General features: G+C 65.0%; 2 protein-coding genes across 3 annotated transcripts in view; one reads left to right on the top strand and one right to left on the bottom strand.

Annotated features, from left to right (window-relative positions):
• CHLRE_17g735021v5 (uncharacterized protein) overlaps positions 1-4,238 on the top strand; it is a 22,376-nt gene extending 18,138 nt beyond the window's left edge. The window contains exons 21-23 of the mRNA XM_043072527.1: positions 723-1,571; positions 1,921-2,358; positions 2,646-4,238. Coding sequence (XP_042914986.1) covers positions 723-1,571; positions 1,921-2,358; positions 2,646-2,759 — 1,401 coding nt within the window. The 3' untranslated portion in view covers positions 2,760-4,238. The remainder of the gene's footprint in view (positions 1-722; positions 1,572-1,920; positions 2,359-2,645) is intronic.
• A 2,764-nt stretch (positions 4,239-7,002) lies between these two features.
• The window catches only part of CHLRE_17g734961v5 (uncharacterized protein), a 15,010-nt gene continuing 11,541 nt past the window's right edge, over positions 7,003-10,471 (bottom strand). For both annotated transcript variants that reach the window (XM_043072525.1, XM_043072526.1), the window contains exons 15-19: positions 9,997-10,443; positions 9,552-9,707; positions 9,064-9,304; positions 8,504-8,752; positions 7,003-8,118 (exon numbers count right to left, since the gene is read on the bottom strand). In XM_043072525.1, the coding sequence (XP_042914984.1) occupies positions 7,865-8,118; positions 8,504-8,752; positions 9,064-9,304; positions 9,552-9,707; positions 9,997-10,443 (1,347 nt within the window). In that variant the 3' untranslated portion in view covers positions 7,003-7,864. The remainder of the gene's footprint in view (positions 8,119-8,503; positions 8,753-9,063; positions 9,305-9,551; positions 9,708-9,996; positions 10,444-10,471) is intronic.

Here is a 10,471-nt window from a genome sequence, read left to right as displayed (position 1 = left end):
CCGTGGTGACACCCTCGCGCAGGCTGAAGGGGTAGCCGCGCACGAAGTCAGTGCCCTCACGGTAGGGGTCGTACAGGGTGTTGAAGAAGAAGGGAGTCGAGGGGGACAGCAGGTTCTTGATGTGCTGCTCCAGGACGTTGATGGGCTTGCCCGAGGGGTCCTTGGCCACGAAGCAGTCATCGTCGATGGTGTAGATGTACTTATTCTGAGAGGGAGAGGGAGAGGGAGAGGGAGAGGGAGAGGGAGAGGGAGAGGGAGAGGGAGAGGGAGAGGGAGACAACAGTATGAGGCACCCCGTCCAGGAAAGAGAAGGAATCGCGAACACGGACGGGCGGTGTTTAAATGGCGGGGCAGTCTTCGTCGTTCGGCAAATTATGCTGGTGATGCCAGCGGGTGTGTGCCATGCATACCTGGATGCCCCGGGATGCCACCTCAACAATCCTGGCCAGCAGCCATGTAAGCCCGACGACCCACACAATGTAATGCGCCCTCTCACGCATCCCTGCCTGTGCATCATACCAACACAACGACGGTACGGAATGCGCTCCGCTCCGCCGCTCCACACCGCTCCTCTCCAACACTGCTCCGCCGCCCCACGCTCCATGCCCACACGCCCCACGCTCCGTTCCCACACGCCCCACACGCTCCATGCCCCACACGCCCCACGCCCCACACGCCCCACGCGACCCACGCGACCCACGCGCCCCACGCCCCACGCGCAGGTGGCTGTGTGCGTGTGGTCGCTGTTCGTGGGTGCGGCGCGCGTGTGGGCGGGGAGGTGGGCGGACTGGTGGGCAGACGTGAGCGCACCAGCAGCAGAGGAGCCGCCGGCGGTGCCGCCTCCTGCTACTGCCGCTGCCCCGGAAGCCTGGGCGGGGGCGGGGGCGGGGGCGGGGGCGGGGGCGGGGGCGGGGGCGGGGGCGGGGGCGGGGGCGGGGGCGGGGGCGGGCGACAGCAAAGGATTCGACAGCCCGCCGGCCGCGGCGGTCGCAGCCGCTGTTGCAGCCGTGGACGGAAGACCGGCTTCGTCTGGCGAAGGGACGGCAGCAGCAGCGACGGCAGCAGCAGCGGCAGCTGCAAGGGGCGGTGCCGACGCCGGCGGTCCTGCTGCGGTGTCCTCGGCTAAGGCCGGCGGGGTATCTTTCCTCGTGCACAGCCCCGCCGACTCTTCGTTGTCTTCCTTCCACAAGCCGCCGGCGCCGCCGTCCCGGCTTGGCTCCTCTGGCAGGCCCGCTGACGCCGCGCCGCCGCCGCCAGCGGCGGAAGCGCTGGTGCTGGCAGGTGATGGTGGCGACGGAGGCGGCGGCGACGGAGGACGAAGCGGAGGAGGAGGCGGAGGCGGAGGAAGAGGGGGGCTTGCGGGCGGCTTTGCTGGCGTGCTGGCAGCGGCGGTTGGAGGAACACTGGCAGGAGGCGCAGCGGCCGCAGGCGGCGGCGTTGGCGGCGGCGGGGCTGGCGGCCCGCGTGTGGCGCCTATGCGGTTTGAGGAGCTGTTCGGTCGCTGGGAGCAGCTGTCGCGGGCCCTGGGCAACCGGCACAAGGCGTCGAGGAGCTACCTGTCCCCGGCGCAGGTGTGTGTGTGTGTGTGTGTGTGTGTGTGTGTGTGTGTGTGTGTGTGTGTGTGTGTGTGTGTGTGTGTGTGTGTGTGTGTGTGTGTGTGTGTGTGTCTGTGGCTGTGGCTGTGGCTGTGTGTGTCTGTGGCTGTGGCTGTGGCTGTGTGTGTCTGTGGCTGTGGCTGTGGCTGTGGCTGTGTGAATGCATGTCAGCAGCACGGCTCCCTTGCGTGGCTGAGCAAGGTCGGGGCGCCTGGAGGCGCGTTAGGGCATACACATTTGCGCGCGTGATGAGGGATTTCATAGTCTCCTCTCTTTGACACCACCCCAAACTTAATGCGCGCTGCCTTTCCTTTCCCTAACACAGATCGACGCTGCTATCAACAAGGCGTTTCGGCTGGAGGGCGCCATAGCCGCGGCACAGATGTTTCGCGCCAAGGCCGCGGCCGCGCACCAGCAGCAGCAGCAGCAGCAGCACGAACAGCAGCTGCACGAGCAGCAGCAGCAGGCGAAGGAGCAGAAGGCGAAGGAGCAGCAGCAGGCGCAAGCGGCGCACGCGCAGGGCCAGCAGCAGCGCTCGCTCGCTGGCGCCGTGGTAGCCGCGGCTTCTGCTGCCGCTGCTGCTGCCACTGCCCCTGCTACTGCCCCTGCTACTGCCACTGCCACTGCTACTGCCACTGCTGCTGCCACTGCTGCTGCCGGTCATCTGGAGGGCTACGATGGCGCCGCCGGCGGGCCCTCGCTGTCGGAGCTGGTGGCGACTATGGCTCAGCTGCAGCGGCAACTGGAGGCAGTGTCAGGCCAGGTGCGTGAGACTGCGTGCCGTGAGGTAGGGGGCGAGATAGGAGGCAAAGGCGGGGAGCGAGAGCGCCCGTTGGCGCTTGGGGGGCTTGGCGAGGGGAATGGATTCGGCTTTGAGAGGGGAATGCGCATTCACCTCTTGGCTATCAAGTCCCACGAACCCCACTCCAAACACCTTACATAATACCCCTGCCTGCACCGCCCCACCCCTTGACACACACACACACACACACATACACACACACACACACACACACACGCGCACACACACAAACACACACATGCATGCAGGTGTTGCAGCTCACACAGCTCCAGGCTGCTGCTGCTGCTGCTACTGCCACCGGCACCGCGGCTGCGGGAGCGCTGCTGGACAGAGCCGGCGGACCTGCTGGGCCGAACACGTGATGAGCAGCAGCAGCCGCCAGGGCCGGAGCCGGAGCTACTGCCGCTACAGCCCCCGCGGGTGTGGGATGGAGGAGCTGGACGGCGGCAGGAGGTTTGGGTGGGAGCAGAGCGGTGGCCAGCAGGACGCATGACCTTGGTCCTCGTTGTGCAGCCACTCGGCAGGGGCAGCTGTCGGCGGCGGCGGGGTGTGTGGGCGGGGAAGGGGGAGGGCGCAGCTGGGTGAGGAGAGCGTGCAAAACTTGTGTGTGGGGGATGGCGAGAGCGCCGTATTACTTGCAGCGCGCGTCGCTGATGCATTGCTTGCGAGTGCATGGAGTCGTACGTGTGTGTGTGGTGGGGTGGGGGGGGGGGCTCTCTGGGCTCAGGCAGCGCAAGCGTGGGTTCATGTGGGGCCCGCAGAAAGTGTAAGTGAAGCCTACTGTATGTATTGTGCTGGTGAGCATTATTGTTCGATTGCTTCGTTGGTCCTCACGGTGCTGTTGCACAACAGTAACAGAAGTGAAGCGTTGCTGGAGAGCGAGATTGATTGCAGCATGATTGTTCAGGTCGTCCAGACAGCAGGTGCGAGCACCAGCGGTCATCTGCTGGGGATGCGGGGGAAAGTTGATTGGTCCCCGCGCAGTGCAACCCCAGTAGGAGCGTGTGGGTTGGTTTGGAAGGAGGGGGATACTGACTGGGAGACCCACCTGGGTATAGGTCGTACATGGCGCCTTGCACGGCGGGTGGTAGGGGCTTTCCTTGCTGGGGACTGCTCAGGACTGCTGAAAGATGACCGGTTGGGTGGTCTGTGCTGTCGTTCGCACTTTATGCAGGGTGCACGGTAGGCGGTACGTACAGGTTGGGCACTGAGTGTGTTGTGACTTGTGGGATTTATCCTGCCCTAGTGTGCCTGGTTTATTGCAGTGCTCGTGTGCCTGGTGGCAAGCACTGAAAGGGGTGGCAAGGCTGCAAAGTCTTGGAACGGAGCTGCAGAGTTCCCGCCAATCAAGGACTGGGCAGGTACATTTATCACCTGAGCTGGCGTGCGCGCTGAGAAGCGCAAGTGAGTTGCGCCAACCTGCTGCGGACTTGCACCGGCACGAAGTGAAGTGCGGCTGCACGCTGACAAGTAAGGTGCAGGCTGTGCCGTTGTGTGTATGTGCCGCCGCGCGCGCTGTGACAGCGAACATCCGCAGGCCAGTTTGCGATGACTGGTTGTAGCCCGGAACACTTGGCTCGTGGGAGCATGGTGCTCTGAAGGTGTGGCCTACCTGTAGCCTGTGTTTAAGGGATTGTGCGGCATGTACTGTACGGTGCCGGGGGTGGCTTCACTCGCGTGGTACGCCGCCACCGCATTGCCGTATGTTTGATGGCGTTCATTGGTTGGGTGACTCGGGTCACCACTCACCAGGATGCTGGTGCCTGGCCCGCTGAGTGTTAAGGACCAAGCGCATGCAGTGGGTAGAAGCGGTAAAAGCATGCCCAGCAGCAATTATCATGTCCTCGCCCACGGCATCCAGGGGGCCCAAACTGCCTAGTACTTAGCGTTTGAGGGGGCTCCGCCTCAACTACCATATAAACGGGTCAGGCAGCGGCAGCGGCAGTAGCAGCATCTGCACGTCAAGAACCAGCCGGGTCTGTTCTGTTACACCTACCCCCTGCCTGCCATCAGGCACCGCTCTGGCCCTGGCATGCTGAATGCCATCCAAAGGACACCAGCGCCACCCCGCCCAGGGCCACCTGCTGCCCCCACTTGCCCCGCCCCTCGGACTTCACAGTCCACCTGCAGGTCCCGGCCCTGTCGCGTCCTTGTGCGGCCATGCACTAGTGGTATAGTGGTAGCATAGGCCCCTGCCAATGCTGGTGAGCTGTGGGGCGTCCTCTCTCGGTCCGCCCCTCACCACATGCATCGCGGGCCAGACCTGAGTTCGATTCTCAGCTAGTGCAGCACACCCTCTTCCACAACCGGGAGGGTGCCCTGGGGGTCGTAGCTCAATTGGTAGAGCGCCCGCTTCGCATCTGACGCAAAGCGCCTGCAATCTGCGGGAGGTAGGGGGATCGATGCCCTCCGACTCCAGTTTCTGACGGGGCTCTCTGCCCTAGCAGCGGGCTTCTGCCCGCACTGCGCCTGTGGCCGAGTGGTTAAGGCGCGGCCCTGCTAAGGCCGTGGGGTCTCCCCGCGTGCGTTCGAATCGCATCGGGCGCGGAGCTTGCAGGGAGCCAGCGGTGAACGTTTTTCCATGTGGGGGCAGGCGCGGGAGGTATGTGGGGGGCTCTGTTATGGCTGGGGGAGGGTGGGGGAGGGTGGGGGAGGCGTGCACGGTGAGGACATGCAGACCTCAGGGCGTGTAGGGGGTCTTCCACAACCGGGAGGGTGCCCTGGGGTCGTAGCTCAATTGGTAGAGCGCCCGCTTCGCATCTGACGCAAAGCGCTTGCAATCTGCGGGAGGTAGGGGGATCGTCCGACTCCAGTTTCAGATTCGGCTGTGTCTCTTAGCAGTGGCATTGTGCCCCCACTGCGCCTGTGGCCGAGTGGTTAAGGCGCGGCCCTGCTAAGGCCGTGGGGTCTCCCCGCGTGCGTTCGAATCGCATCGGGCGCGGAGCTTGCAGGGAGCCAGCGGTGAACGTTTTGCCATGTGGGGGCAGGCGCGGGAGGTATGTGGGGGGCGCTGGTATGGGTGGGGGAGGGTGGGGGAGGGTGGGGGAGGCGTGCACGGTGAGGACATGCAGACCTCAGGGCGTGTAGGGGGTCAAGCACAGAATGCACAGGGCCCCCCTCTAGCCTACCTGTGCCACCCACTGTGCACATCCACTGCCACCACCATCGCCAGCTGCTCCTGGCGCACCTCTCCCACCTCGCAGCACTCCCCACGCCTCAACAATCAACACCCCTCCCCACGCCTCCCCTGTGCAGCAAAATGTTTCCCATTGGCTCCTTGCAATCATGCGCCTGATGCTTTTTGAGTGCACATGGGGAGACCCCGTGGGGAGACTCGGTGGCCTGCAAGGGCCGCACCTCCAACATTCAGCTTCAAGTGCGCTTGGGCACGGAGTCCAGAAGAAAAGTGGCATAGAGACCTTGTGAAAAGTGGAGTCGGAGGGCATCGATCACCCTACCTCCCGCAGATTGCAGGCGCTTGCAACAGGTGCTAAGCGGGCGCTCTACCATTTGAGCTACGACCCCAAGGGCACCTCGAGTGTGAGAACATGCACACCCTGCACAGAATCAAACTTGGCTCCGGCCGGTGGTGCATACGAAGTGCTTGCGAGTGAATGCGAATGCAAGACGCATGTTGTGAGGAGGCAGACTCGTGCGGGACTGCCCCACAGGTCATCAACATTGGCAGGGGCCTATGCTACCACTGTACCACTACGGCAGTGCATGGCCGATGAGGGACACAGCAGGGCCCGCCACGCACGAAGCCGCCCTGCAGGTGGACTGTGAAGGCCTGGCCCGGACCCCACCAATGTGCAGCAGTGGGGCAGTGTGGGAAACGTGGTGGCCCTGGTGGCATTGAATGCAATGGAGAATGCGTGGCATCACATGCAGGCCAGGAAAACCGTTTGGCAGGCGCACTGGACAGAGCACTGGCGGTGGCACAAGCAGGCGTGTGCGGACAGCTAGCCTATTTGTGGCCCTGCTTGGCACACCATGGCAGCAGCGGGATAGGCAAGCTAGGCATGGCCGAAGGTCAACAATACACATCCATTCCCTGACCGAATCAAGAACTGGCCGGGTCTGCTCTGTCACACCTAGCCCTTGCCTGCCATCAGGCACCGCTCTGGCCCTGGCATGCTGAATGCCATCCAAAGGACACCAGCGCCACCCCGCCCAGGGCCACCTGCTGCCCTCACTTGCCCCGCCCCTCGGACTTCACAGTCCACCTGCAGGTCCCGGCCCTGTCGCGTCCTTGTGCGGCCATGCACTAGTGGTATAGTGGTAGCATAGGCCCCTGCCAATGCTGGTGAGCTGTGGGGCGTCCTCTCTCGGGTCCGCCCCTCACCACATGCATCGCGGGCCAGACCTGAGTTCGATTCTCAGCTAGTGCATCACACCCTCTTCCACAACCGGGAGGGTGCCCTGGGGTCGTAGCTCAATTGGTAGAGCGCCCGCTTCGCATCTGACGCAAAGCGCCTGCAATCTGCGGGAGGTAGGGGGATCGATGCCCTCCGTCTCCAGTTTTGCAGGGGTTGCTCGCACCCCAAACACTCGGGCCCTGGCCAGTCACGGGTCGGGAATATCAACGGCCTGGGGTCGCATGGTGGCGGTCCGGGGTTACATGTGCATGGCTGCGTCGGGGTTATGCGGCGCGATGCACGGGCCAACGTGGGTGAGGTGACGAAGACAACGGGTGGCCAGGGGTGGTTGGGTGACACGTTCACCGCGTCCTCAACGCAGTCCGCTTCCCAGGGTCCGAGGCGCAGAGCGGGTGAGGAGTCGAGGACGCGCATGCCTGCTGCTGTATCTGAAAGGCTTTGCAGGACACGAGTCTTAAGCATCTTCACGACATGGACAGTCGATGCCATGCATGGGACAGGCACATGTAGCCCCTCCTGCCCTCCACCGCCCCCCGTCCCTGCTCCACTACTGTGGGGGGCCCATTGCTGAGCAGTGGGGCCCCCTACTGCCGCCTCTGCTCAGCCTGCTGCAGCCATCATCGACAGCTGCTACCGCCTACATGCACGGTTGTCAAAACTCCGCCGGGAGGCCGCGGCACAGCCTGTGCGCGGCTTTGCAAAGCGGCCAGGACCCTTGGCGTGCGTTGCTATCTCTTTAGCACTGACATGCATCCCTTCATCCTCAAACGATAGATACCTCACTAACAAATACGGGGCAACGCAGTTAGCTACCGGTACACAGCAGTGTTCCTGGGCCTGGCATCTGGCGCCAACACACACAACTCCGCTCCGCCGCGCCGCTGCTGGTGGGGTCGTCGCGGCGACCACCGCCCCTCTCCTCACCCTCCCACCCCTCCCACCCCTCCCACCCCACCCCACCCCACCCACACATGTTCAATTCCCGCAACCACAACCACAACCTCCCCTCCCCCCAACCCACCGCCTCCGCTGCCCCACCCCAGTGCATCCTGTACCGCTTTCCCAAACATCCTTGCAACCCCGCCCTGCTACTCCTCCCCCTTCCCGCCGCCGCCTCCGCCGCCCACGCGCGCCTTCGCCGCCGCCTTCTTGCTCTTCTTGTCATCGGCCTTGAGCTTCTGAAGGCCCGGCATGGACAGCTTTACGCCCGGGCCCACCAGCGCGTTAATAGCATCCATCTCGGGGAGAGCCCGCAGCAGGTCGCGCTCCCGCGGCGGCGCCTCGGGCGCGCGCGACAGCAGCTCCAGCGCCTGCCGGGCGGCGCGGCCCTTCTTGACCGTGCCTGCGCGTGTGCGGTGTTCGTGTTGTGTTTTGTTTTGTTTTGTTTGGTGATGGTGGGTTGTGGTTGGGGTTGGGGGTGTTGGGTTTGGATGCTACTGTGTGGTAAGGAACCTACCTCCCTGCCTCGCCCTACCTCCCTGCCTCCCCCTACCTCCCCTACCTCCGCACCCCAAACCCCAAACCGAATACTGGCCGCCAAACCTCCTGCCCCCTCCCCCAAAACCGCAAGCCCAGCCGCCCTGCCGCGAACCCCAAACTCCCACCCCCATCCCCAACCCCTGCCCCCCCCCCCCAAAAACCCTGACCCCCGCACCCCAACCGCCCAACCCCCAACCCCCCTGCCCTCCAAACCCCCTGCCCTCCTGCCCTCCCGCCCAGCCACCCACCCGGCGTGACCTTGACCTTGTACTTGTACGCCTGCAGCGCGGTGTAGGGCCCGCACACCGGCACCGCGAACAGCAGCAGGTCCGACCCGTCCGGACGCGGCACGCCCGTGAGGCTGTCCAGCACAGACAGGCGCGCCGCGTCGTCCTCCGTCAGGCCGCCCGTGCCCGCGCCGCCGCCCGCGGTGGCGGCGGCGCCGCCGTCGGCCGCCTCCTCAGCCAGCAGCGCCGCGATCTCGGCGCGCTCAGCCTCTGGGATGGGGTGGTGTGTGTGTGTGGGGGGGGGGCGGGGCGGGTTGCGTTTATGATTGTTGAGGAAGTGAAGGCGTAGCCAGGAACAGTAGCATAGCAGGCGCGTTGTTACCGCTGTCCGTGAAGTCCACACAGGGGGGGCTGGGTTCCCTGCGACCTAAACTAGGTGGGTGTTGTACCGATTCCATACGGAGGCGGGATGGGGCTGTGTGTTGTGGGGTGCGTGTCACTGGGCCCCTCAAAACACACGCGAGCCCTACCTCCCACAAGTGAAAGCGCACGCGTGCACAGAAACACACACGCACACGCACCAGTGGCGGCCTCATCTGGAACCGGCTCGTCATCATCATCATCGTCGTCGTCCTCACCCCCCTCACCGCCCTCCGCCTTGTCCGGCTTTTCCCCGCCCGCCTCCTGCTGCTGGCCCTCCTGCTGCTGCTGCCCCTCCTGCCCGTGCTGCCCGTGCTGCTGCGCCCCCTCCTCCGACGGCTCCTCCGTCTCCTCCTCCTCTTCGATGCGCGCAAACTGCTTGCCAGTCGCGCGCTCGATGGCCTGTGGGGAAATGGAGGGACGCCATTATGAAAGAATTTCCCTACTTCTTTAAGGATGGTATCCCTATACCGTACCGTGATGCAGTTATCCGCTGCGGCCAGGCAGCAAAACACACTCGACAAGCAAGCGCAGGCAACTCACGGCAGCCCCATCCCCAACCCCACACTTCCACCCCACCTCCACACCTCCCACCCCGCCCGCCCCCCCGCACACACACACACACACACACACAGCCACACGCCCGCACCTGCTGCCGCTCCTCCTCGTCCCCCGCCGTGGCTGCGCGGCCCTCTGTGCGGCTGGCCTCGCGCTTCTCCTTGCGCTCCTTGCGTCGGTCCGAGCGGCTCTTCTTGTCGCCCGCACTGCCCAGCACAGCCAGCGCCAGCGCGCGCTCCTCCTCATCCTGTTGGTGAGGCGAGGGAGTTACAGTTATATGGTTACTGTAGGGTGAGAGAGGGGGAAAGACAGTAAGTGTGTGTACCGTATGTGTGGAGCAATGCCAACATGCCTTCACATATGGCACGCGAAGCCGTCCCATGAACGCCGTTCGCGTGTAAACTTTGAGCCGGCGCGATCGGACACATGGCGGCGAGCAGGGCGGCTCCAACAATCGCCACACGCTCTTGGAATCACACGTTCTTGAAATGCACGAAACTGCACGTCCCCGTTCCCCCAGATTGACACGCACGAACCTGGTCCGCGTATTTGTCCTTGGCTTTGGCCGCTTTGCCCTTCTTGCCTCGCGACGAGGGAGTCGGCGCGGCGGCGGCGGCGGCGGCAGCCGCAGCGGCGGCGGCAGCGCCCTTGCCGCCAGCGCCGCCCGCGCCGCCCTTGCCTCCCGCTGCGCCGCCCTTCCCGGCGGCGCCAGCACCCGCGCCCGCTGCCCCGCCCTTGGCACCCTTCTCCGCCGGTGCCCCCGCGCCGCCCTTGCCGCCGGCAGCCGGCACTTGCCCCTTGCCGCCTGCAGCGGCGGCGGCGCCGCCACCAGCACCCGCGCCCTTGCCACCGGCCGCTGCGGCGCCCTGCCCTTTGCCGCCAGCGCCCCCGGCCTTGCCGCCACTCGCAGCACTGGCGGCTGCGGCTGCCGCCGCCGGCGTATCCGTCTCCACAATTGTGTACTCCTCATCCTCCGCTGCCGCCTGCGCGCCGCCGCCGTCGTCGTCGCCG

This window comes from Chlamydomonas reinhardtii, chromosome 17, assembly GCF_000002595.2.
Source record: "Chlamydomonas reinhardtii strain CC-503 cw92 mt+ chromosome 17, whole genome shotgun sequence".
In the NCBI taxonomy this organism is placed as follows: Eukaryota; Viridiplantae; Chlorophyta; class Chlorophyceae; order Chlamydomonadales; family Chlamydomonadaceae; genus Chlamydomonas; species Chlamydomonas reinhardtii.
The sequence above is the reverse complement of the archived record's forward strand: the minus strand, read 5'-3'. Positions and strand labels throughout refer to the sequence as shown.